Consider the following 27,344-nt stretch of genomic DNA (forward strand, 5'->3'; position numbering starts at 1 on the left):
AATGCAGGGTTTAGTCTCAAACGTTGGGGTTAAGTGATAATTATCTGACTGTAAGTCAGTTAAATGTATCTATTTTTGAAAGCATGTGAATGTACTCTGTGGCTATGAAAGGATCCCTCCTTGTAATAACTATTTCTAACAGTGAAATGCACTGTCTTGCCATGTCCTCCTGTGTTCACCTGTATTGGTTACAAACCAATAGCTTTCTTGAGTAGGAACTGCTGGGTGCTTTTGGTCACTAGGCCACTGAATACAGACTTGGGAACTTCAGGCTCCCAGGTCTGAACACTTTGGTCATAGTTATATATGGATTCTGCTATTCATTTCTTTCCCCCTCTTTGGTTCTTCTCCCAAAGGAAAATCTTGTTGAAACATCATTGCTCATTTTCAAATGTTGGTTTTGAGTTTGGTGCTCAGAAAATTGATTCTGTTGGGATTTTCTGTTCCCCAGTCATAACTCAACTCAACAATTTAGTGACCAAACAGATGAGTGCTTATTACTGTGCTACCACCGCAGAGCCAATGTAACTTCTGAAGAGCACGGTGTGTTCTCTCCGCTTCACTCATCATTGGCCACACTGTCAATTCATTCTAGAATCTGTGGCTGGTGGTGAGAGTGCAAGGTTATCCCAGACTGCTTTTCAGATACAAAGATGAATTAGCACTGCCAATTGTGAGAAAAAGAAGGAACCAAGCAAATTTAACATCGTAGTTGTTAAGAATAAATGTGAAACATAAAGGTGCTGTTTCTATTAGAGATGGACCTGAATGAAAATCTAGACTTGGGGATAAGCAAGGATCCATTGCTGGACTTTTGTAGCTCAGCGCTTTATGGGTTAATTTAAACTTTGAGTGAGTTCTGATATAGATGTGAGCTTCACAAGTCAGGCCATTCTTTAATTTTTAAGGTCGCTTTTCCACACATCACTGCACATTTAGCTAAATACTTTGATTCCAAGGAAAACAGTTGCTCTCCCAGTGTGTCTATCTGGAATGAGTTAGCTAAAAGTATAGACAAAAGAATTGTTTACCCAAGGTTTCATCTGTGTTTGAGTGGGCGGGTGGGATGAAGACAGAATGGCCTCATTTAGATCATTGAAGATGGTGCCAATTTTAAATTTAATTGAAAACAGATTCTGTCACCTATAAAGGAGAGAGGAAAAGATTTCATATGTACTCTTCCTGTAAAAAGATGAATATTTTCAATCTGGGACTGCAGTAGGAAATGCTAGAGTAATGAAGACACTTACACTGAAGAAACTAATCTGAAAATTTAGGTTGAATAACAAATAGAATCAATTCCAGTAAATGAAACCTTTGGAACCAGCTTGGCAATTTGTATGATCAGAAGCTTGTCAGTGGCGTTTGAAAGATGAACATCTCAAATTTCTAAAATATTGCACTAATGCATTTAATATATCCTTAATTTGGGGAAACCTAAAATGTAGGGTGTTTCACAATGTTGGATAAAATACAACATCTTTATTTCTGTGCAGGCTCTTTTAGGCACTCCTCACACCATCGTATTTGCGTGCTTTGCCAATAAATTCGTCCTCCGTACCCTTGCAAGGTGGAGGAAATACCATCTTCATTTTGTAAATGGGAAAAAAAGACAGTGTGTTTAAAATTAGGATTTTCCTTAACTTAGTGGGAATTGGTGCCCAAATTTCTTAGGTTGCTTAGAAAATCCCACCTGAAGTGATTCGCTCAAGATCATACAGGAAGTCTGTAATAGAGGAAATTGAACCAGATCACCTGAGTTAATAGAAAGTCCATCCTTCGTCCCTTTTGTCCTGTAGAACTCTGTACTCAGGTTCTTTAGTGGGTGTTCCCAGTGGCTTTAGCATGGGCTGTGGGCACATGCCTTCAAAGACAGTCGTCGTCATAAACTCAATAGTAAAAGTGCCAACTTGTAGTATTCACCGTACTTTCTTTTAGTTGCACAATAATAACAATCCCACAATCTCACATATGTTCCAAGTACTACATCTCAGTAGCATAGTGATGTGTTGCGTCATTTCTTCATTCATGACCGACAGTAACGCCACATTGTTTACCAGAAAAAAGATGAGCTAGGAAAAATTTCATAGTGTTGTGCTTAAGTGTAATAAGACAGACCCTGAGCATCTACATTGTGTATTAAAGACAACGAGGCAAACACTGATTTGTGGGAAGGCTATAGTCTTTATAGGTCTCTTAAGACTTATCAATTTCCAATAACAGCATATTATCTTTATGTAAGTGTAGCCCATGCACAGTAGACAAAGTAAGCACTCATTATTGATGTTATAGAGGGACTTTTACCAGGGTCTCTGCTGGCCATTAATAGGTACAGCCAACAATATCATATTTGCTCACTAACTTTTTCCTGGTTCTGTATACAGTAAAGCATCAGAGGACTAGAAAGGTTTTGACCTAACATATTAGCTCCTTGAATCTTTCATACTGTATTGTAATGATGCTGACTGATTTAGAATTTTCTGAAGCAATAGATGCTGTTGTACATTTAGCATACACTGACAAAAGTAGTCGATTGTCATTAGGACATTTCCATTTTAATTGGCTCAGAGTCTGTCAGTAGATACTTGGAGCGTGCTATCGACCCACTGGCTGCGATTTAACTTCAGATTTGGCTGAGTAAGTGCTACCATTAGGATTAACACCTTGCAGCTGCACAGCATGTCTATACCCTCAAGGATAAATTTATTTAAACATTTTGGTAAGAGATTAATATGAACTTCAGTCCAAACTAGCCCCAGAGAATGTATGCTTACAGCTAGAGCTCATTAGCATAGAAGACACAAGGAAAATTCAGTAATAGCCTGTAGTGGAAAAGAAGAAAATTCTTACATGCATGCAATAGGTTATTTCAAGTGGCTATTTCCTATGGGCTGTGTCCTCTGTCGGTATAATCTGGTGCTGCTTGATCGAGTTCCATGGAGAGACATCAGCTGACAATAGCAGAAAATTAGGTTTTGTGTATCTGTCCATTCCGAGAGTGGACATTTCAGTGACTTCTATGTCATTGCATATGTTGATCATTTAAGGTTCAAACAGTCATATTCAGCCTGTGAGTTTATAGTAGGAAAACCTTACAAAAGGAAGGCCCAGTCCTAGAGAGGAAGGATGAGCCTGTGGTTACAGGTCTAGCCTGCCTGCCTGCCTCAGTTCCACCTCTGTAAAATGGGAATAATGGTTCTTCCCTACCTCAAAGGGGCGTTGTGAGGATAAAAGGATTAAAGATTGTGAGGCTTTCAGATACTATGGTAACGGAGCCATAGAAGTACTATAAACATAGATAGAAAACTGAGGTGCAGAGCGCCCTCAATTCCTCAAACAGGAGGATGACTCCACACATGGGCACAGATCAAGCATGACACTTAACGTGCTTTAAAATTATACACAGGCTTCAGTGCTTTGCTGGATCAGGAAATTTACTTCAGGCATCCCTTTTTTATTTTCTTTTGCAGAAGAAGGTCTCATCACTTCTAGTTTTATTTACAATTCTTTCTCTAAATCAGTGCATTTAAATCCTGTCTTTTTTCTTTTCAATATTTGTCTCCTCTTCCATGGGGCTTCTAAGGAGAACTCAGCCATTGTCCAGTTGACAGCTGATTCGATTTGTTTTCATTCCTATGAAAGCGTAGGTAATAAATAACAAAAGGATTGCAAATCTGTATAGTATCCAGTCTTTTGTTTGAACTGGCGAAGCTCTTCATCTGTGGTGTTTACACGAGCCTACCAACAGCTTGGCACTGCTTTTTGTACTAGGTTCATACCATTTCTTTTTCAGAGGGATTGAAACATTCCTTGGGTAAATGCATAACGGGCCTGATTCCACCACCTTTAATCCCAGTGAGCAGTACCTTACTCTGTAAAATGTCACTGAAATCAAGGTGCTGTTATGTAATCTCAGTGTGACTGAGAACCAGGTTTAAGCAGAGAACATTCAAATTACTCAATATATCTAGGCCCTCATCCTGCAAAACCTTACATGTGTTTTAACTTCCTGCATTGTGGGAGAAATGCTGGTCCCACTGAATTTAATGGCAGTTTTGCCAGTTTTGTCTTTGGAAAACTCACACTCAGGGTAGTCCCCTTGACTTCATTGGGAGTGTTCACAGTTCAGAAAGTTCAACAGGTGTGAAAGTCGTTGCATGGTTGAGGGCATTAGAGAAATTCCTAACCTTTCTTTATGAGAAACAGCAGTAATTACAAATTAATATTTTTAAATGTCTTGTAACATTTGTAACCAAATATTTGGTTACAATATGCACCTAAATGTAGCACAGATACCTAGACTAATTTCTTTCTACTTTGGGATGAGATGGGAATATGATGGAATTGTTACATAGAAACTTTAAAAGATTGCTGTTCAAAGACGTTTGTGACTGATTGTGGCAGAGAGGTGTCTTGTTAGTAATGGGCTTTCCCCAGATCCTGTTGGGGAATGATTCTGTTCTTTGAAGTGTGAGGAAAATGAAGTACTAATCTCAAGCCTGATCTGTAAAATTAGTAGTAGTAATTTACCCATTACAAAGTTGGGCCAACTACATAAAAGAATAGGAACTGAAATCAATTTTCACATGATTGTTTAGAAGAGAGAGCCAGCCCTAAATGGACTTAAAAAGCACAGTTGTCTATAAAGCAATACCTCCAGGTACTTAAATTGTGTGTTAGGGCTATTTTAAAGGAACTCCAACTTGAAATCAAGTCAGTTTCAAAAAAGGAGTTAGTAAGAGTTTCACATACTGCATCTGTCCCTAAATATCCATGTCCATTTTTGTGATTTAACGTTCACATTTTCCTATGTTTTAAAAAGTTTTTTCTCTTCCTTGTTGCTATGTAGAAAAAACACACAAACTTGGGAGGAACTGTCTGTGTACAGAAGAAACAGAAAATCTGACTGTACACAAAGTGCGGTCAAATGCCAAACTAAACACACCAAAATAACAGAGAAAAATTGCTTCTCTTATCTCTCAGTTGTAGTAATTTCAGGTGGTAGTCATTACAATAGTAGGAACACAATTTTCAGGCAGAATGTGGTGGGTATTTTTTAATGAAGTGTAGCTTTAAAGGTTTGTTTATGTTATGCTAAACAAAGCATGTTTTAGCAAAATAGGCTTTTACACTTGATTTTCCATTTGGATCGAACTAATGGAATGCCAGGCTCTGATATAACTCTAGGCTGTGTGTGCAGGGGAAGAGAGGTTCATTCCCATGCAGATACAATTTGCCCAATCTTTCCTGTCCAAGTTCTGCTTTTCCCTTAAACAGGAACTTCTGTTGTGAGTCACCATGGCTGGACCTATGTTGGGTTCCATTCAGCTTGTAAACTAAGAAGACAAGGGTTGTACTAGTACCAACCTGAATGCAGGGGGACTTGTTACCTGGATGGATGAGCAACTTTGAAAAAGATGAGCTGGCTCCCAACACAGAAGAGAGGCACAAAAATTGAGAGGTGTGAATTTCCTTACAAATTAAATGAAATCTCTGCAGTCATGGGGCGCATGACTATATATGGATGTTAGCAATCACATAAACACCAGGAGCTAGATTCACCCGAGTTCCACCAACTGAGGATGTGGCCAAAGGCTTTTTAACCCATAAAAAAAAAAAAAAAAGGCCAGCATGCAGAAAGCTTTAGTATCAGGACTGAGGGTTTTAAAAACATTCTCTTACTCTTCTCTCTTTCTCAAATTGAAACAGACCAGTGTGAGTGTATAGTTGTTAACTTGATAACTGGCCAGTGCTTACGCAAAGTGGACTTTTAATGTTGCATTCAACATCTGGGTGAAGACAGTGGGCTAGATCCTGGTCTTTGTTCCACTTGCTGTGGGCCACTCAAGCAATATAAGAGGCAGAAAGCCATCTTAAACTTTATTCCTCTGCCATACGAGAACCATAGATGGTGTAGAGCCAGCATAGTGTTGAACTTTTGACTAGGAAAAGGGGGTGTTTGGGAGAATTGTAGCAGCTCTGTCCTCCCCAGCTCTTAGGACAGCCTCTTGGGGGTCATTACAGCCAGGAATAAGTTGGAGCAGACTAGTGGCTGCTCTAATTTGCACTGGGGGCCAAATTAGTCCCTCTGGCTGGCCCCAAGATTGGTAAGGTGCAGACGTAGCATAAAACCTCCTTTGAAAGCCCTTGGGCCCTGTGCAAAGCACAGCTGAGCTAGGCACCCCTGTATTCACAGCTTACACACAACTGCAATAATATTTGTACAAAACAGGTCTTGTGAGGTTCCATATGAAATTTAACACACGCTGGTTATTAATATCATTGTAAAATGCATGTGTTACCCTTATATGTGAAGTTATGGATTCCCTATGTGGGATGTTACTAGAACATGTTGAAGACAAGACAGTCTAGCCTAGGTACAGGTGATAAACAGGTCTGTCCCAGACAGAGGAATGTGGGTTTACCTCAATTTACATATTAACAGTAATCAAAGCCATCAAGCTAACCCAGCATGGGTTATCCTGAACTTGAGAGAGAGAGAGAGAATTAACATGGCTTCCGCATCCCAGAGAGAGACATGAGATTTAATCCCCAAAGCAGCCTTCTTGACTTCTAAGACAAAGATATGCCTTAGGGATATAAAGAACAGAGCACGACTCCATCTTCATCCTTCACCTTAGGAGACAAAGAAATCAAGTGATTTGATCCCTATGATGGATCCTGGGCAGGAAAAGGCTGGAAAGGAGATTGTGGGTGAGAGAACGGAGGCCGTATTTCTGGATTAAGTTTTAGACTTTTAGATGCATGCTTTCACTTCTACATGCTTGTAACCATCTCTACCTTTAGCTCTTTTACTTGGTATCACTCAATCCCTGCTCTTTTGTTAATAAACTTGTTTTACTTTCATCATAAATCTTCAGTGCTGTGTAAGTTCAGTAAAGTCTGTGCTTCTAGAATGCCAGCAGGTTGGAGTGTTGTACTCTAAAGGCCGTGAACCAAACACTTCCTCTCACTGGACCCTCACAGAGAGACTGATCTCTGAAGTAGGACGAATTGGGGGCGAATTTGGAGCTGGAAGGGTTCTAACGTCAGCTTGAGAGGAGTAACCAGGTTGGGCAAAGCCAGGGTGAGGCTTGTGGGCTGCAGGTCAGAGCTCTGGACCAAAGACGCTCAGCCATTAAGTCCCTCTTAGTTTGAGTTCTTTACCTCTCAGTAAAACTTGGGGTTGCTTTTTTAGTTTCTTAACTAAGCACAATAGATCATGTTGGGAAGTCCACAGTAGGCCGATAAGACAGAAGTAACCAAAATCTGTTGTCTGTTTTTTCTCCCCTTCCCCCCCCCTCATATTATCCTTTCCTACCTCTACCCTTTCCATTGTCTTTTAAGCATGTGGGCGTTTCTCACCGTGACTACAGTATAGTCCAAGGAAGGACCCTACAAAGATAATACCCTTCCCAGGAACAGGTCATGTGATCGGTTATTGGCAATCACATCACGCTTCAGATTTTTTTTAGATGAGTCATAGCTTCTGTTGCTGGGGTGTGCCAGATGTTTGTCTGTCAGTCCTCATTGTCTGAAGATAGATGGCGTCTTCGTTTTTTTGTTTGTTTACCATGGTTTTATAAGTTGGAGGCAATGGAGGTCTAAATTTAGCTCTCGGTACTAGTCATTGCTATTAAGTTGTGCAGAGCCCTCATTGTTCTGTGTGTTCTGGCCCTGGGCCACATACCTTGGATTAGTTTCAAATGATCCCCCTCTGGCTGTGATGGAGGCTGATGTATTGAAGAACTCGGAAGACGGCCACTTCCATTTTCATGGGAAGAGCCAAAGAGAAGATCTTATTCTATGAATAGAGGCTGTATTTAGTGATATTTTCCCCCTTTCATTTATTGTAAAGAATGGGAGCAGCAGGACTATAGTAATGAAAGCTGCAGAGCCCTCTGTGAAAGTGTATTTATTTTAAGGTATGTGCAAAATTAGATTTAAAGAGCTTGACTATGTCCTTTTTAAGATTACATGCTGTGCTCCTAGATTCTTCGGAGCCCAGGGAGTCCATAAAACGACTACAAAATCACTTATCCTATTGCTCAGAGTCTGCAATAGACTGAGTAATGACCCTTAATCAGACTGGAACAAAAGGGTACAACTGTACTGCCATCGCTCCTGCCATTGGGGACTGGATTTTATTATTATTTCTTTCAGAGTTCAGCTGGATTTAGCTAAAGGGGCAAAATACAAATGTTCAAGCCACAAGAATCAGTTTTGATCTTCAGTGAGCTACTGAAAGGTTCTGTAACTATAACAAGGAAGCTGCTTGAGGTCATGGAAAATAATGACATGGAAGTTGTACCACAGCCTCTTTGTGATTGTACCCTGTGCTTCAGTATAATGGATGGGGGAGGGGAGGGGAGAAGGATGGAAGGAAAAACAATATACAGATTGCCAGGCTACATCTCAATCCTGGTTAGAATATGCATATATGATACTGCAGTATATATTCCCAGCCACAGTGGGAGAGCTTTTCTGAGAGTGCCTTTTGTGTACAGTCTAGAAGATGTGTAAGATTGCAGTTTGAGAAGGCAAGGGGAAAGCTATGGTAATTATAGGCATGGAACAGCTGCTCAAAACTGTCCTACAGGCCAACACTTGAGCTGCATTATAATATTTCTGTGGCAGCCTTTTGGTTGTAACACTTATGCCCTCAGCTGGTTGTTTTCCATGTTTAAACTGGACAAGTACTTAATGTTCGAGTTATAGCTATTAGTTATAATAGGCAGGAGTGATGAATGAACTCATGTCAGGTATCGAAAAGCTGTGCTGATGCAACTTAAGATGGATTTATTTCATACATGAGAGAACAGTCGATCTAGACATTTGGTCCGATTCACCTTTCATTTAAACTGGAGTAAACCAGGAGTAAGTTGGAGTAAAGCTAGTATAAGTGAGAGGAGAATCAGACTAGTGTATGGGTCAGTCTCTTGCAAAGTGGGCAAGTAGAATATTGCAAGGGAGAGCCCTGGGGCTTTAGCAGGCAAACAAAAAATTTAGTTGTTTGTTTTTGGTTTTTTTTGTTATCTCCAGTCCTTGTGGTAATAGGTGGGTAACTAGATGTTGCTGGTAAATTTTCATTGCACTATTGCAAGGTGTGTTATAGCTGTATGATGCATCTCCTAAGGGAGTTGGGAGTTTCAGAGGGTGATGGGCACCTATCTCCTTTAGGCACTTCTGAAAAATCTCACCTGTAAAGGAAAGAGCGCTAATTTTGAGTCTTCATTCCTTCTGCATGCATTGGAAACCTATGGATCATGTCAGCTGATTGCCAGTAGAAGTTTATCTTCCCCAGACTCAGTGTTCATACTTAGCTCTACAAGAGAAAAATCATGTTCTGAAAAGACCGACCCATTTTTCTCTGCCCAGCAGTCCTGGTTCACCAAAAACTATGCAAAATACTTGCACATAAAGGGCTTGGGTTCCCCTAGATACTTCTTCACATTTAATTACTCAGATGCGTAGTTTGTGTGTATGTGGGGCCTTCAAACCATATAGGAAATGCGTCTAGCAGGCAAAAAGGAGGTCTTGGCCTGATCCATCCTTTTTCTTCAAGCTACTCTAAAAAGACCACACCAGTTGTGGGAAGAGAGAACATAAATTCTTCCAGGCTATAGGCAAAGGGAGTAAATGCTGCTTCCCCCTTGCCCCCACCACCACCTGGCTCCCTTCCCAATGTTTGACCCTTTTCCTGCTTCTTTCATACATATCTCTCCAACCATCAGCAGCAGCCATCTTTTATGCTCCTCCACATTTCCACACTCCAGCTCTGGCACCACTGATTCCCTAGCCCACTACTAGATGCCACTCACGCCCACTTGTCTGTCCCCTCCCAACCCAACTCCCGGTTTGGGGAGTGATTTATGAGCCACTGGATGGCCCAGGGGACTGGTAAGAGGCCATGGAGCCTTTTATCACTACTGATTGAAAATGACTGCGTGTGGCCCATGTGAAATGAGTTTGGAGTGGCAATTGGCATTAACCAGCCAACTTGTTGGCAAAGACAGAAAGGATCAAAGATGAACTACCCCTCATCTTTAGACTTGCTCCCTTCAGGTCTGGGTTGGTGAAGACTGGTGAGACTATATGGGAAAGCTTGTGCTGCTGCTGCTCATGCTGTTACATACGTGTTGTGTGGCTAAATGGAGAACATCGTTCTATGGCTGGCTGAATCTATGGTACCTGAATAGAGTGTTACCGTGTCTTAAGCAATGTAATAATTATTTTCGGAAGCCAGTGACTAAATGACCACAAGTATTTTGGATCTGAATCTCCTCCACTGAATCCATCGCTTTTCATTGCCTATGATATCATGAAGTATGTTTTCATGTCCTTTGCTTTTTTTAGACTACTACCTCAATATAGCAGATGAACCTACCTCTCCTAAGAAGCCTAAGAATGCCCCTGAGCACTATGATTTAGAGAGCAGGTGTTCGGCCTTTTCCTCTGATTGGACTTCTGTGAGAATCATCCCAGAGGAAGAAATGACAGAGCACAACCTTCTGGCCATTCGAGTCATGGTAACCAGTGATGGGAGCAGGTATATAACCTATAACAAAAAAGCCACCACAAAGCTGGGTCTGTGTCTCCCAGGAACAAGTTAACCACAAAATACAGTGTCTGGGTTTTCATCAGACTGTGCTCATAAAACAATTGAAAATGGTGCAAAAGAAACCCAACAGAGAAATCAGTGTAGTCTTTCCTGCGGCTGTTAACCTCCCCTAGACATATGTCTCACTTACCAGGGAATTTTCAGATGTTCACATCCCACCTAAGGGCTTGAGTCACATATCCCTGATCTAACCAAGTTCAGCTATTCATTTTCCAGAAGTGACAATATATCAGTTAGAACAGTGGGAGTACAATCATGGCAAAAGTGTGTCACATGACATGCCTCCTACCTTTCAGAGAGGCTTCCCTGCCTCATTTCTTCTTCTAGTCATATGATGGAACTTTCCATCCTTATAGAATTAGAAATCTGATCATCCTTTGAGACTTTTGTAAGGAAGCCCAAGTCTTATATAAAAATGGAGAGAACATCTTAGACTTCTGTGCTCAACTCTTGACAGAGTCGTGTAGGAGTCAACTTACACCTCTACAATAAAGGCTAGATCTGTATTTTTCAGTGAGAGCAATTCTGCCAACCTAAAATAAAAAATCTGTTGCAAATGCAAAAATCTTTGGTTAATAAGGAGCTTTATTAAAATTATAGAAATCCTTTAAAATAGCCATTAACAATCTTTTAGTGTTTGCTGAAACTGGATAATGTGGTCTCAGAAAATAACTTATCTCCTACGAATGTCTTGCATAACTCTGCACTGTGTCACATGTCTGGCTATATCAGTTAACATGTATTTCAGACAGGGAGGAAAAAATCCATTCCCGAATTCATCTGTTACAGCCACAAGGGTAAACATAGCTCAGGGGAGGAAGAGATTCAGAGTTTTCTACCTGCCTGTTAAAACACCTTTTAGTATGGAGGCTTACAGTGCATTATATGTTTGGAACCAACCCTAATACAGTGTGAGGGACAAGGTGGGTGAGGTAATTTTTTTTTAAATTGGACTGACTGCTGTTGGTGAGAGAGACAAGTTCTTCTACAGCTGTGTAAGCTCTAATAGTCTAGGACTGACATGGCTACAACAACACTGCATACAATAATACAGAGTGGCTGTTCTGTCCTCTCTGGTGGCTGCACCCCATACAGATGTTTGAATCTGCTACAGCCTCTGACCTAATGTATCCGGTCCTTTTGCTCAGGCAACAGAGACTTATGCTCTCAGATCCAGAGGTCTTTGGTTTAGTCCCAGCAGGAAACTCAGCCTAGGATGGTGTTACATCTGTCATCAAAATGGCTTGTGCCAGCTCTGCTGATATCGCTTTCCTGGTATTACACTAAAGCTGTAATCATTTGCCTGACATGCTAGAGAGGGTACTTCAGTCAGTAGGTACTTCACTTGCCTAAAAAGGGAGGCAAAATGAAACAGCAAGTGACAAATGACATTCCATGATTTAACGGTGCATTCTGCCCATGGGATTCTCAGGGGGAAGGTGCAAATGAAAAGCTAGATAAAATATTACTTGCATCACAAAGGCTGCTGCTTCTTAGTACTAGCTTGAGACACTTATGAATAATGGCCACCTAATGAGTGCAGATCAGAGGACAAATCTCATGCTGTGGTATTTATAGTTTTGCGAGCCAAGGAAAATAAATACTTCAGAGGGGGAGACTGTCCTTTTAAACAAAAATATATCTATCAAAACTAGTGGCATTTCCATTTTCTGTTCTTATGGCACAGGTCCCAATCACAGTGGTATATCAGTCTCCATTAATTATCTTGACCATCAAAGACTTAAACAGGGTTTAAATAAAAATAGTTTTCAGGCTCTGTTCATTTACTAGAAATCAAATCTGATGCTGTAAGAGGAATCCGTCAGCTATTGGTCTTCACTGTTTCAATTCTAGAGTTAAGTAAGCATCATTGCCTGTGTGTGTGTGTGTGTGTGTGTGTGTGTGTGTGTGTGTGGCGGGGGTGGGGCAAAATTCAGAAGCTGCAATATTCAAACTACATAGCCCTAAAAAGCACAAGTTGGTGGCAAGGGACAAGGAGGCTCTGTGTTTGAATCTCAGTGGTGAATTCCAAATGATTGATTTAAAGGTACCTGCGCTCACTGCCTCTTGGGTGTAATAGGGCTGTGTCCAAGGGCCAGTATAATAACAAACAGTTAACGCTTTTCAAAACAGTGTACCAACATTATCCGGTGAGGTAGGTCCCCATACTAAAGACTTAAGTATGTGGCTTCAGTAGGACTGCAGTAGGAGCTACAGCCCCTCATTTGGGGAGGGTTTGTTTCATCGCCGGGAGAACTGTAAGGTGCACTGTGTAGTCATAGCCTAGCTCATAGCCTGAGGGCTAGTCTACACTGGCAACATTAAAGCGCTGCTGCGGGAGCACTTTAACGTGCCTTGAGTGGCCCCAGCGCTGAGGCACTGTTTATACTGGCGCTTTGCAGCACTGCAACTTGCTGCACTCAGGGGGGGTGTTTTGTCACCCCCCTGAGAGAGAAAGTTGCAGCTCTGTTAATTGCCAGTGTAGACAAGCCCCACCCTTCCTCAAGGGGGCCGGGGGAGCAGTTACTCACAATCCTGCTGAAGTGTTTAGGGCTAATAGTATGAGTGCTCATGGCCATGCAAGACTAAGTGAATTTTTTGAGCTGACTGAAAAATTGGCAGTGTTCTTTAAAATTAAATTAAAATAAAAATGGTTCCTTTTTTTCCTCCGTTGAAAAGCTTTGACTTTCAGCCACCTATAGTGAAAGTATTAATTTCAGATCTTCTGAGCCTGTTCCTGGGTCAGAATGAGTGGATCACCCACTTTAGCTCCACACCCCCAAAACACATTTCCTCTGTAAACTATTTGCAAGAAGACTTCCAGGTGGCTGGAGCCTCGTATCTGCGTTTCAGGGATTTTTAGGTTTATTTTTACATTAGCGTCTTATGGCCAGATTCCAATGCCCTTACTCTATGTTGCCTAGTATTTTACATCACCAGCAAAGTCATCTGGGCTACATGTGGAGTACTGGCGAGTAAGAAATGTAGTCTTACCCTTAATTATTAGGGCCTCACTCCTGATCATTTTCAGGCTGTTCTTGAAGAGCCGCTTTACCAGACCAAAGGGGCAAAAATAAACAAACTTTGTGCCTTCTGCCCCACTCCATATGTTGGATTACAATGTGGCCTTGATACATCAGAAGACTTTGCCACAATGTTGTATAGACACATATGAGCCTGGAAAACCCCACTGTCCGCATGGCATAAGTACACAGAAATGTAATAGTGGGCGAACCCCAAAGGGCCTGATTGGGATCCCATTCAAACCAACGTCCTTATGAAGACCTGTTGTCTTGCAGAAGGGATGGAAGCCTAATAGCCTCCATCTGCTGCTCCTTTCCACCTCTCTCCCCCGTGCAGTGCCTTGCCATGTATGGAGCTTTCTCTTTATCGGCTTTCCCCCTCAGAAGCAGCTGCTGCCTTATCTGGCTCTAGACTGCATGTGGGAAAAGCAAGATATGCAGCAGGGGAGGAGGAAAAAAGAGGCTCAGCAGCCACAAGGCAACCATAAAAGCGGCCCCCTTTGGGATATAAGGAGGACAGGCAGTAAATACATTCCTCTGTCCTAGCTGCCTGAACACCTGAGGCAACAGTTAGGTCGAGCTACCTAAGACAGAGAAGAATCAGGATTGTCCCAGCCTAAACCAGATGATTGGCAAGTATGCAGTTCTTGGGGAGGGGAGTCCCCCCAAAACCTTCCATTCCCAGGAGAAGCTGGAATAGATTTTAGACTTTAAGGGTAGTGAGGTGGGGTTGTAGCCTTCTGCGCCTTCAAATTTTCTCTACCTCACCTTCCCCCTTCTGATCTTCTTCCCATAGTATCTGTGCTACAACCATGAACCATCCACTCCTCAGGACAAGGGCTCCCTGAGCACCCTGTCTACTAACAAATAACAATCCACCAGGCTTATGTCAGCCCAGGGCTGTTAGCTGCACGAATAGGATGTTCATGCCAGTTACCAAGTGGTCATGAGACAGACTTCAACAACCACCAACTTCATTCATATCTAAAGCCTGCCCTGGGGCTGCCTGGGGAATTGGAATAAACCTGGGAGGGCCTAACTCTGGCTGGATTTGCCAGGGTTCTGTGCAGCAGTGGTTCTTGTCATAAAAGGCGGGGGGGTTCCCTGGCATAGCCCCAGTGAACTCTATGGAGCAGTTTGGGTGGCAGTGGCCCATAGGTTAGCCCCACTTGGGAAAGCTTCTTAGTGACATTACTCTGCCTTCGTTCATCTGTTTGGACAAGCAGACATGGTGAAAACCTGCCTTTCTACCCAACTTCATCTTTATGTTTATGCTAAACCACTTTTTCTGAACCAAATACAAAAATTGAACCAGCTATTAGTATCCTGAAAATGTCAGGTTAAACCCCCAGTTCTGGGTGTATTCATGCTCAACCCAAATGTGAAACACTGGCCTAATGTCTAATTGCATTTATCATTGTGCTGTATTGAGCATGTACCCTTAAAATATTAATTATTTTTACTTTGTGATTTTATTTTACTTAAAAATTTTAAATAGAGGAAAAAGCCAGAAATGTATATTCATGTTAGCATTGGTTTCAGAGTAACAGCTGTGTTAGTCTGTATTCGCAAAAAGAAAAGGAGTACTTGTGGCACCTTAGAGACTAACCAATTTATTTGAGCATAAGCTTTCGTGAGCTACAGCTCAAATAAATTGGTTAGTTTCTAAGGCGCCACATGTTAGCATTGTATCTTATTGCTAGCGTGATGGGCATTAGACATTCAGGTATTTCCTCCTCTTCGTTTAACAGCAGACTTGTAGGAAGACATACTTAACTTGTTCAGGTCAAAGGAGACTCACTATAATTCAGAAGGAGACTCTGACTCTCAGCAGCAGATTTCAGGCTTTGAATATAATTGTCCATGGCTATTATGGTCTTAATCAGAGTTATAAAACAATTAGGACTATTGCAGTTTTCGGCACATAGTATTGTCAGCAAATTACATTCCAAGAGCAAAAAATAAATGTGAGGCTGGAGGCCAGCTGTAAAGTCATATTATATCACACACTTTGCTGTCAGGATTTATTGCATTAAAGGTGATACTTATAATTAAATCCATAGCATGTGTTTTCTAAAATGTTTGACTCTTGTTTTATTTTATACTTTTAGTTCAGAGCTGGAATCTGATTTTTATGGTGACTCATCGAATTCTGAAATTAGTGAAGGACAGATCTCATTGCCTGAGCCTGTGTCCTATATAAACCCCATAAGAGAGCATGCATTGCTGACCACAAGTTCTGTGAAGGAAGAGGAGTGCCGTGAAAAGTCCAAAGCTGCTGATGGCAAGTGAATCCACTGTAAATAAACTAACCCAAGCCAGTCATGCTCCAGCTACTCAGCCTGTTTGCTGTTTCTGAGAGTGTTGTCAAAGCAGATAGGATCTTGTTGGTATAATCAGTGATGCAGTAAGTTTATAACCTATAAATACTATCTTAATTCTTTGGAAGACTTCTTGTGATGGTTCACTGCCTCTAGATACTGTAACAGGATCCAACAAAATCCTGTCTTCCCTCTTTACATATTGTTTAAATCAAATAACTAAACTCCTCTGAACCAACAGTGTGAATGTAGGCTCATATAATGAAGGAACTGTTCAGTCCAGGGCACTGCAGAATTCTTAATTCTGCTCTTAATTCTGAATAGTATCGTGAGAGTTTGCACAACAGTTAGGGTTGCCAGTTTTGGTTGGACGTATTCCTAGAGGTTTCATCACATATCATCTTTAATTAAAGATTTATCTTTAATACCTGGAGACTCCAGAACAATCCTGGACGGTTGGCAACATTAACAACAATAGGAGTGATATTATCTACCCTAGAGGACTCTACGGAAACAGACAACAAAGCCTTGGTATCAGGGTACCTAGAGCAGTTCTGTCCCCATGCTTAACTCATACTGATGAGATGAATCCTTTCCTTGTGACACAATGTCAGGACACTCCGCTAGAGGCCCATACAATACATGCTGTGTTGCCTAGGCATAGCAGGGCTGAGTCAGAGTCCTCATGGGAAGCACTGAGGGTGCTCAATTTAATTTATTTCTAGATCTGTGACTGATTTAGGAGTTTTTCTCCATTGAAAATATAATGAGGGAAAGGTTGTAACCAGAGTGAAGGTGATTAGACACTCAGGAGCTGTGTAGATCAGCAATTCTATCTGGAGCCAGAGTTCAAAGGAGAAATTCAGAACTGGAACTTGTTTAATAATTAAAAAAACACAACTGTCTCTGAAAAGCTATTGCCAACTAGCAGAGGTTATATCATGTTGTGTGGTTGAATCATAACAACCTGAGGCCTTGAAGAATCCTCTGTGGGTCATGGCAGAAGGGGCTTGGCCAGGGTTTTGATCTGTTTTTGCAATCTGGAAGGGTTAACACTAGAATCTGCAGGGCTCTTGTCAAGAACTTGTGGCAGAACAAGAACAGAGGTAGATTAAATCTCCATTGCTGAGCCATTTCCACCTACCGGCAATAGTAAAAGAACCAGAGCAGCCTCCAGCAAGTCTTGGAAGAGAAATACTGTCCTGCTTTTAAAGGGAAGTTGAAGCCCCATCCCCCTACTCTTAACACAAAGAGGTCAAGTGCAGCCAGTCTGAAATGTGTAACCCCCCAACTTCTCCAAGCTCATTATCAGAAGCAAGCTCCCCACAGACCAGGACCCACCAACTCAAAGCGGCACCAGGCCCTGCCAGAACAGATGCAAAACCTACAGACATATCTCCACTGTTACGATGATCAACACCCTCCACCACACACCTTTCAAGATCAATGGATCCTACACGTGCCTATCACAACATGTGGCATACTTGCTCCAGTGCACTAAATGCCACAACAGGTGAAATCAGTCAATTGCTACATTGTGGAATGAACTCTCACAAGAAAATAAGAGAAAAACACCTGTGGGTGAACTCTTTTCATAGGTCAGATATAGAGCGATCGCTCTATCAGGTCTCATCATCCAAAGAAACCTGCACAAATTTCCAAAAGATGAGCTTGGGAGCTTAAATTCATTACTCTGCTAGACACTAAAATCATGGACTGAAACAGACACTGTATTTATGGCTTATTACAACTATCTCTAATCTACTAATCCCCTCTTTTTTGTCCTATGACTTCAGAGGGGTTAACGGGTTAACCTAACCTGGAATGATCCCTTACAATATGTGCTAAACAATCTGTTCCACCTTGCATTTTGCGGTGTTGCTTGAAGTCCCTTTGCCAGACTTCAGGAACAGGCTCTGTGTAGCTTGATAGCTTGTCTCTCTCTCTCTCACCAGCAGAAGTCCAATAAAAGATATTACCTCACCCACCTTGTCTCAGCCTGAAATATCTGCAATTAATGACATAGAACCTTTGACTGCAGCGTAAGTATGGGATCCAGAGGAGACGGAGCAAGAAACTGATCCAGCAGGTGTTTTCAGTTGCCGATTAGACAATGCAGGCAGCAACCAATAACTTGTTTAGCTGCAGTGGCTGGATAGTAATCAGGATGGATTTGGGATTAGTGAAATTTTTCTGTTGGGCTTAGCAAAAAAAAAAAAAAAAGTTGTCAGAAGATGTTGAATAGGTAGATAAATTGTTAGAGGGAATAAGAAAAGAAAGCCATCGTTAAGATTAAAGGAGGTAGGAAAGAAGGATGGTATTAAACGAACCAGAGCACAAAACAGGAATGAAAGAGTGAGTGCCAAAATGTCAGGAAGCTTTTGCTGTTTCCCCCTGAGCTCTAACCTCCTATCCTGTCTCTCCCCCGAGAACACCTTTCTACCAAGGATCCCAGGCATAACCCCAGACACTGCTGAACTAGCCCCATTAATGTGTGGACTAGATATTTACTAGTGCAAAGGCCTAGTTTTGTTTTGTTTTTGCTATTTTGACCAGATTTAACACTGTCCGGCCTCTGTGCAGACTGTGTTGTAACCAGATTTATGAAGCTGCTTTTACTTTAGGCCTAGTCAGTGCTTTAATGTGTGTTCAGTTTCTAAAGTTAGAAGAGGATAAAATCTGCTAATGCTCCTGGATGTCATAATGTTGTTTCAACTTAATTTGTATATTTAAAATATGTGGATACGTTAAACACAACAGTATTCATGGAATTCTTAACAGATTTTACTTTTAAATAAGAACACTGTACAGTATTGGCTGGGTTCTTTAATTTGCCTTCCCCTGCCCCACCTTCACTGTGTTCCAAGCTTCTGCTGCCTTTAATGGGAGGTTGCTGAGAGGAATACAATGTAGCATTAACTCCTCCCACTATTCCTTCATGTGAAAGGGACTCTGCCAGCATGTGGCATCGTGGCAGTGAACCCTCAGGGAAGTAATTTGGTGGGGTTTTTTTTTTTGTTTTTTATTAAAAACATGCTTAATACAAAAGGCAAAGGATCTTGCATATCTAACTAGCTGTTTTAATAAAGAGTTCCTTGTTTAATACAACAATGAATCACAATGCATGCTACCAGAACATGTCCACATGTAATATAATGAGGGCAGTCCTCTCTCCCACTCCATTCTGTCCAAACTACTGCTTCTAAAGTCATCTTCCTCTGTCGTCCCTCTCTAGTCTATGTCTAAACCATCTGTCTTCATGTTCAGAGGAAACCTGCACAACACTTTCAAAAGACGAGCCTGGGAGCTTAAACTCATAACTCTGCTTGACACTAAGAATCAGGGACTGAATAGAGACACTGGATTTATGACTTATTAGAACAACCTGTAACCCACAAACCCCCTCTTTTTGTCCTATGACTGCAGAGGGATTAACAGGCCACTCTACCATGAATGGTCCTCACATACAAGGTACTACATACTGTCATCCCCCACCTGCATCTTTGCCCTCTGTCACCCCAATTTTCTCTTTCCCTTTGTCCCCTTCTTCCCCAGTATGCATGAGGTTATGTTCCTGACCTCTCTTTCTCTGTGTAGCTATGAGGTGGAGCCAACATTCTTTCTGGGATAAGCCGTCCGAAATTAAGTTTACTGCATTTTGTGTATCCCTATGCAAAGGTTAAATACTTTTTAAAAAATAAGCCACTGTTTGGACTCTGGGTTTTTTTTCTTTGGTGGTGAATGTACCAGCAAATGAGTAAGAGAAACAGTGACCACACTAGATATGAACTGTGCAATACAAATGGGCTTCTGTGATGTAAACAATCTGGTAAAAGTTAACTAACGTGTAAAGGAGAATGCAAATAAAATAGTTTTAAGGATCGGCTTTGTGATTAGCACTTGTTGGTGAGTGTTGCCCTCTATTGGCAAAAGTCTGTAGTTTTTTAAAGGAGCTGCTTGCACACCAGCTGCTCAGAGCAACTGGTTAAAAATCCATTCTAATGATTTTATAGGACAAAAAATGTGCTGTAGCCAGTCCCGTTACCTTACAATAGCGAGAATTATTTTCTCAGTGGTTCAGCATTAGGACACTCTGATGTAGGCACATCTGACACAGTACATGAGCCAGTAGGAATACATCAGTCCCCATGGGAGGGAAGGAGAAAGGGCTGAGACAGTAACTGCTTCTCAGTTTAATTTGCACCAAGGTCTGCGCCTGGGGTAGGATTTTACTTCACCAAAAACAGCAGGTGCAGATGACTTGGGGGGGCAGAAGCAGCAGGGCTCCAGAGAAGAGGGAATATGCACTGTGCACTCTGTCTGCTTCTTTCAGAATAAAATAATTACAGTGTTCTGTACTGGTATTATGACTTTTACCATGTTTAAACTAGTTTTATACAAAGTCTAGTTTTGTAATAACTCTTTATATTTGCTTAGTTTGTTAACAATGTCTCTTTCCTATTTCTCTGAAGCACTACAAAGAGCCAATAGTTTCCACTCCTCTACGCTGAATAAATACCAGAATTGGAGGAGAAAAATTCAGTCTAGTAAGTAAAGCCTGAGAATCAATTGAATTTCCTATTTGTACAGTGGCCTTTGGTTGTATTCCTCTTACTGAGAGGCTTGGTTAATTACCTTTTATGGTAGGAACTGGGTTAAAGTTGTATGTATTTGAGTCTTTCCTAATAATAAAAGAGGAAATGGAGATTTTAAAACCCCCAAAAATATAAAACAGACTCCCATCTTGTGTGATTGTTTCCTACATAGTGGATTATTCTACTGAACCATGTACTGTTATGATATCTAGTATGTATTATGACTCATTCTTTTGCAATTCCGGTACTCAAAGGATCAGTCATTAAACTTATATGGTGCTGGACTCTGGGCAGCCTTTAGCTGTATATATAGTCTAAATCGGGGGCGGGCAAACTTTTTGGCCTGTGGGCCACATTGGGTTTCCGAAATTGTATGGAGGGCTGGTTAGGAGAGGCTGTGCCTCCCCAAACAGCCAGGTGTGGTCCGGCCCCCGCCCTCTATCCAACACCCCCCGCTGCTTCTCGCCCCCTGACAGCCTCCCCAGGACTCCTGCCCCATCCACCCCTCCCTGTCCCCTGACCGTCCCCCATCCAACCCCCCTCATTCCTGACTGCTCTCTTCCCCCCTCCCCAGCACTCCTGCCCCATCTAACCACCTCTTCTCACTGCCCGCCCCCGGAACCCCTACCCCTGACTGCCCCCCGCTGCCCTATCCACCCCCCCTTCCTGACTGCCCCCCAGAACCCCTGCTTCCATTCAACCCCCCTATTCCCTGTCCTCTGACCGCCCCGACCCCTATCCACACCCCTGCTCCGACCACCCCCCCAAACTCACCTGCCCTCTATCCAACTCCCCCCGCTCCCTGTCCCCTTACTGCACTGCCTGGAGAACCGGTGGCTGGTGGTGCTGCAGCTGCGCCACCCAGAGCACCAGGACAGGCAGCCGTGCCGCCCGGCCGGAGCCAGCCATGGCACCGCACAGCACAGAGCACCGGCTCAGGCAGCAGCTCTGCAGCTGCGTTGCTGGCAAGAGCTTGCAGGCCCGCCACCCAGAGCATTGTGCTGCTGGCACAGTGAGGCTGCGGGGAGGGGGAACAGTAGGGGAGGGGCCAGGGGCTAGCCTCCCAGGTCAGGAGCTCAGGGCCAGGCAGGAGGCTCCCGTGGGCTGGATGTGGCCTGCGGGCTGTAGTTTGCCCACCTCTGGTCTAAATGCTTGATGAGGAAAGCTCAGTGATCATTGTACAATCCCCTTTGAAGTTACATAGTTATGATTTAAGGCTGTGTTTTGTGTGTGTTGGTCTCCTTAGTCCACAGCCTCTCATGATTTATACTGATGAAATAGAAAAAGAAGGTTTTAAGGTAAGAGGTTTTAAGGCTTCTGGCTCAGAAGCAGTTTGGTGAGCCATGGCTGAACACCATCATCTCAAACTAGGGAAGGCTGTGATGAGTCGACATACATACAGCTGAGATTTGGAAGTGTGGCGTGAGCAGAGCATTGGAAATGGATAGGAAACCCCTGGAGGTGATGGAGGGCGGTGGCGATATGTTCCTATGGCGTGGCTGCAGCACTCTGATCAGAGGATTAGGAAAACCATGGAAGAGGGGTTTGAAGAAGGATTTCAGCATAGACAGGGTGAAGGTAGATGAGAGTAAGTTCTAACTATAACCCAGAGATAGCCATAAGGCAGACATACAGAAGAAAGAGATGATGAGGCAGGATGATTGTGTTTGGGATCAGGAGTATGCACAAGTGTAAATGTATTTGCTCTTGTCACATTGTTTTATGGCAAGTGAATCAGTAACACATGGAGTGAAATGAAACAAATGTTAGAGCCCAATCCTGCCAGGAGCTGAGCATCTCCTGGAAGAGCTGAGAGCCTTTAGCTCCCAGTTAAACTCACCCCTGTGCAGAGTGCCAGCACAAGGTCTGTGCAATACTCGAGTCTCAATGAGTATGATTTTGAGTAAGTGGCACATATGCCCATTGTGCTGACCCTTTGCACGGGAGAGAATTTCACTCAAAATGGAAGGTATTTAGTGAGTGAAACAGGGACAAGGGGTTTTGTTAAACCAATTTTAAGGGATAAGAACAGCCATACTGGATCACACCAAAGGTCCATCTAGTTCAGTATCTTGTCTTCTGACAGTGGCCAATGCCAGGTGCTTCAGAGGGAATGCACGGAACAGGTAATCATCCAGTGATGGTTTACATTGTTCTGTATTATTCTATGCTCCATCATTCTGATGATTTCATCCCTTGCTTTTGTTTCTTTGTTATAAGTATTTTATGGCAGTTAGTTGTGGGGTTTTGTGGTTTGACTTATTAACTCTCTATAATACAAAGGAAATTATAAAAAGTATTAGTGCAAACATGTTGCAGATATGTTCTCAGTTATATCACCGAGTACAGTGACTTGTTGGAAAGCATTACAAGACAACTATTTACAATAACTTGTAATTCTCCAAACAAGAAGATCCCCCCCCTACACTTTTTAGGGGTGCAAATTTGCTCTATGCTTCAAATACAATGGTGCACTCAACTAGATGGCAGTGGCTCCATGGCTACCTAATGATTTCTGTGCTCTTGTTTAGACTCCCAGTAGGCTCTATGCTTTTGAGCACCACCTGGTGAAAATATCCCCATGCACACAGGTGGAGCATTCCCAGTTAGATGGGAAGCTTTGCATATTTTACAGAATATCCTTTTGATAGCTAGTTAATGTAACCAAAAGAAGGAATACTGCACCAGCAGAGGAGCAAGGGAGAAGGGTACTACCTGGTCTTCCCCCAAAATAATTTCATTTCAGGAAGTCTGATCCAGCTCTATTCATGTCAATGGGAGTCTTTCCACTAACTTCAGTGGAGGTTGGCTCAGGCCTGGGTTAGATCCCAAGCAGCACTGGTGGCAAGAGGGTTAATAGTAGAGTAATTCTTCCAGGATCCAGTTCTGAACAAATGATTCTTCATATCCTATCAGTTAGTTAGCTTCCCCTTTTCTGCAACTAGTCTGCAGTGTGTGAGGCGTCTTTAGTTACCTCCCTAGATCAATCATTTTGGCACTGGAGTTTTGGTCTATTTATGAGAGGCATCATGTCTGAGCTTTAGCAATAATGGTAAATCAGCTTGAGTCCACCTACCTTCCCAAACTACTAAAGGAGACATTCATGCTACAGGCAGGAAATCAGTTAGACCTGGATTTTAGAGAGACAAGGTGGGTGAGGTAATGTGTTTTATTGGACCGACTTCTGTTGGTGAGACCAACTTCTGCTTAAGTTTCAAAGCTTTATCCAGCCGTCGGAAAGGGCCTAGCTTCAGTGTGTAATGATGGTAGCACTTTGTCTGCTTTTAGCTGAGCTCCTTCCTAGATGTGGAGGTAGGTGCTGCCCCTCCCATTAGTACTCAAATGCCTGTTGCCTTCAGAGAATTCATAAAAACTAGTTATAAAACAAGTACAATCCCTGTTTCCCCATAGAAGTCAGTATCCAGGTAGCCTCACACCTCACTGGCAAACCAGAATACTTGGCTTGGGGTCAGAAATATGCTTTTGAAAATTAGTAAAAAGCTTTCCTAGAAATAATCTTATGATTCTTACTTCACACATTTACCAGCCAGACTGCATGTCGTCTCCCATGTACTCCAGCCTCAGATTATAGTTCCAGTTAGAGAGCTCCAGATATGTAAATATGGGAGTGTTGAAAAAACCTGAATAAAAAATAGTAATTAACCTGGTAGTCACTGGAAAGTGAACAAGTGGGAACAGCTGACCCTCATTCATAACCTGCCAGATGTAGAGGAATCTGGTTCTCAACCCATGGAATAGCTTGCATATCCCAGGAGAATAAACTGTCAAGATATTTCATGGTTCTGATAGGATAATCCCACCAAACAGGGGAGGTTAACAAATTGAAACATATTCCAGTCCTCCAAAGAAAGATTCATGACAAATGAATCACCAGCCCCTCCTGGGGGAAATTCAACAAGGCAACAATCAAATCTTCAATAGACCTTTCAGTTCACATCCTAGCCCAGCCTTCCATCTGGACAGATACCTTAGCTACCTACACTAACTAGAAATACTAAGTCCTGTTATTGTGAGGGATTCACAAGCTTGTGACAGCTGCTGAGTAGTGACAGAGGTAGCTGAGGTAGGAAAAAGCTTCCTTGTCCCATGCTGACAAGAAAGTTGGGTCCAACTTACGGGTAGCGTGGACTGGGGCAGGAGGAACTCTGGCAACATCAGAGCAAGGGTTGCCATAATTTAAATTTAGATATATAAAGCCATGGTTATAAACTGCTGGAGGCTATCAGAGACCTACTCCCTTCATAATACTTCCCACATAAGTCCTGGCTACCTTAAGACTTGGGACTGTCTTTGAAAGCTTTTTGGATTTATTCATGTTCTGCACCATAGCTGACAAAAAAAGACTTAAAACAAAAACTGGCCTCAGTTGATCTTTGGTTTAAAAATCACAAAAGAAAAATGCTTAATCTAGGATTAAAAAAAGAAAAAGAAAGAAAGAAAGAAAGAAAAGGGAAAAAAGCCAGGGGGCATTTCTTAATTCCAGCTCATTTTCAGCTTGTTCTCAATAAGCGCATTACCTGCTTAATTAAATTTTTGCCTATTAATTTTGCTTTTGCTTTATTAAACCCTCCTGTGTTCCTCTGGAAGGAGTCTCTAGAGGGAGCTAAAAGTCTTTTGAAAGGAAGCAGTGTAATTTATGAATTTGTCAAAACCTGAAGCATGCTGCTCCAATGAGTAGCAACATATTGTCAGCACACCCTGAGCACAAAATAAAGGCATTTGTCCGTCTCTAGGAACAGTGTGTGACTTCATTTCCTTTTATAATTTCCTACCTGGTTACAAGAATGTCACTCATCTCAGAAAACTATCAGTCTCCTTTTCAGACTTGTTCCCTAACCATACATTGCTCATAAATTACTTAAAATATATGCAAAAAGAAAAGGAGTACTTGTGGCACCTTAGAGACTAACAAAATAAATCTGTTAGTCTCTAAGGTGCCACAAGTACTCCTTTTCTTTTGGCAAATACAGACTAACATGGCTGCTACTCTGAAACCTTAAAATATATGGTCTAAAAAGCCTATTTCAGATGGCTTCAAAGATCCAATGCAGGGAATTGCTCTTCTAAATCTTAAGACTTCGGTCTTTCAGCAGTGTGGATTTCCACACTTTTAACGTGTGATGTCTAAAACAGATTTCATTTTTACCACCTGAAGAATCTGGCTATATCCTAAGGGCTAAAGGGTCCTAGTTTGATGGCTACTTGAATATAGTTATAGTCACACTGAATTCACTGAATACTGGGGGAGTCCAGCTGGGAGTAACTTTACAGTGGGATGTAGCTGTGTAGGATCCAGGGCCTTAGGGTCTAAGCCTATGACCTGTACTCTGCATTATAGTAGACCCTCGTGAAGGAACTGGATTTCCTCCAGTGCACTGAGATGTAATACTTACTTATGTTAATAAATGCCCCCATGTACTCTAAGCTGTACAGACATGAATGTTCTTCATTCACAAGTCTGTTGGCAAACCTAATTTCATATTCTGCTGTTCGACTTCTGTGATCTGAGGATGCCTATTTCAATAAACAACATCTCTTGGGTTGTAGAGAACAAAAACATTTCCCCTCATTACACACTAAATAAAAGGCCCTCTGACAGCTGCTGCCTCTGTCCCCTGCTGTGATTAATTGGCACCTCCAGAAGCAACGCTCATCCTCTGTCAAGGAGGAGAAGAGCTGCTCCTGGATTCGACTGAACAGAATCAGAGGCTCAGTGAGAAATAGCGGGACTTGTTTAAGTGTCCCATTGAGTCTTGGAGGGAAAATGGGCATTCTAAATCTCCTCTTCTACCCAACAAAACATTCTCCCCAGTCATCTACTGTCCTGTAATTGTGTTCCTTGCTGTTGGCAGGTATGAGTTTATGTAGTTGTATCAAAGGAACCTGACACCACCAGAAGGGTACTTTCAAAGTATCAGAATCATGACAGTCATTTTCTAAAGGATAAACAAGAGCAACAGCATTGGACATAAGTGTTTCAGAAACTTTATCAGCAACATCAGACACAGGATCAATATGTATGCAGCTGTGATGAACTAAAACAAAAGAGGAAATAGGAATTATTTGTATTAAAGTAATGCCTAGACGCCACAATTAGATCTAAGGCTCGTGTGTATGAACAGTAAAAGGAAGCCCATGCCCCAGGGAGATTATTATTATCATTTATTATTTGTTCTGATGGAGGATAATGCATTTTGCAGAGGATTACAGGGCGTATGTTGTGAGGGGAACACTGGAAGAAAGAACAAAAGTGATAGTTTGAACATTTCAAAAGTGAGCAACAGAGGCTAGCATTATGGGCTGATTGGAGGCGAGAGTGGATGTCTCGAAAGTCAATGAGAGAGAATACATAGGGTGGGGATAGGTTGGAAAGGGCCTTGAAAGTAAAGACAAGTAGCTTATGTTTGATGTGATGACCTTAATGGAAAACTGATGGATTATCCTGACCCACATTATACATCCCTTATTTGGAAGCTTTGCCCTTATACAGTGTTCTAGCGGCTCCCAGTAGTGCCACTATGTTTAAGACTGCATCAGCATTTGCATTATACTTTTATTTTATCCAGCTATAAAAATACTTTCCAAAACTTGGCATGTCATTTCTTGGGGGTGGGGGGTGCGCATGCATGTGCATAATATATTCTTTTTTGCCAAAAATAGGTTTATTAGGCTGCATTTTGTACATTTGTAAATATTAAAGTGCACAGTAAGATGGCTATCCTGCAATTGATTGCATGCAGGCACAAATGACTTTCACCACGTC

At 42.1% G+C, this 27,344-nt stretch overlaps 1 protein-coding gene across 6 annotated transcripts in view; it reads left to right on the forward strand.

Moving 5' to 3' along the window:
• MICAL2 (microtubule associated monooxygenase, calponin and LIM domain containing 2) overlaps window positions 1-27,344 on the forward strand; it is a 191,202-nt gene that overhangs the window by 127,464 nt on the left and 36,394 nt on the right. For 4 of the 6 annotated variants that reach the window (XM_077818417.1, XM_077818419.1, XM_077818418.1 and 1 more), the window contains exons 20-22: window positions 10,357-10,549; window positions 15,756-15,928; window positions 20,438-20,512. In XM_077818417.1, the coding sequence (XP_077674543.1) occupies window positions 10,357-10,549; window positions 15,756-15,928; window positions 20,438-20,512 (441 nt within the window). Of the gene's footprint in view, window positions 1-10,356; window positions 10,550-15,755; window positions 16,052-20,437; window positions 20,513-27,344 lie in introns of all 6 variants that reach the window. The other 2 variants (XR_013346326.1, XR_013346327.1) reach the window with 2 other exon arrangements.

This window comes from Eretmochelys imbricata, chromosome 6 (assembly GCF_965152235.1).
Source record: "Eretmochelys imbricata isolate rEreImb1 chromosome 6, rEreImb1.hap1, whole genome shotgun sequence".
Lineage (NCBI taxonomy): Eukaryota > Metazoa > Chordata > Testudines > Cheloniidae > Eretmochelys > Eretmochelys imbricata.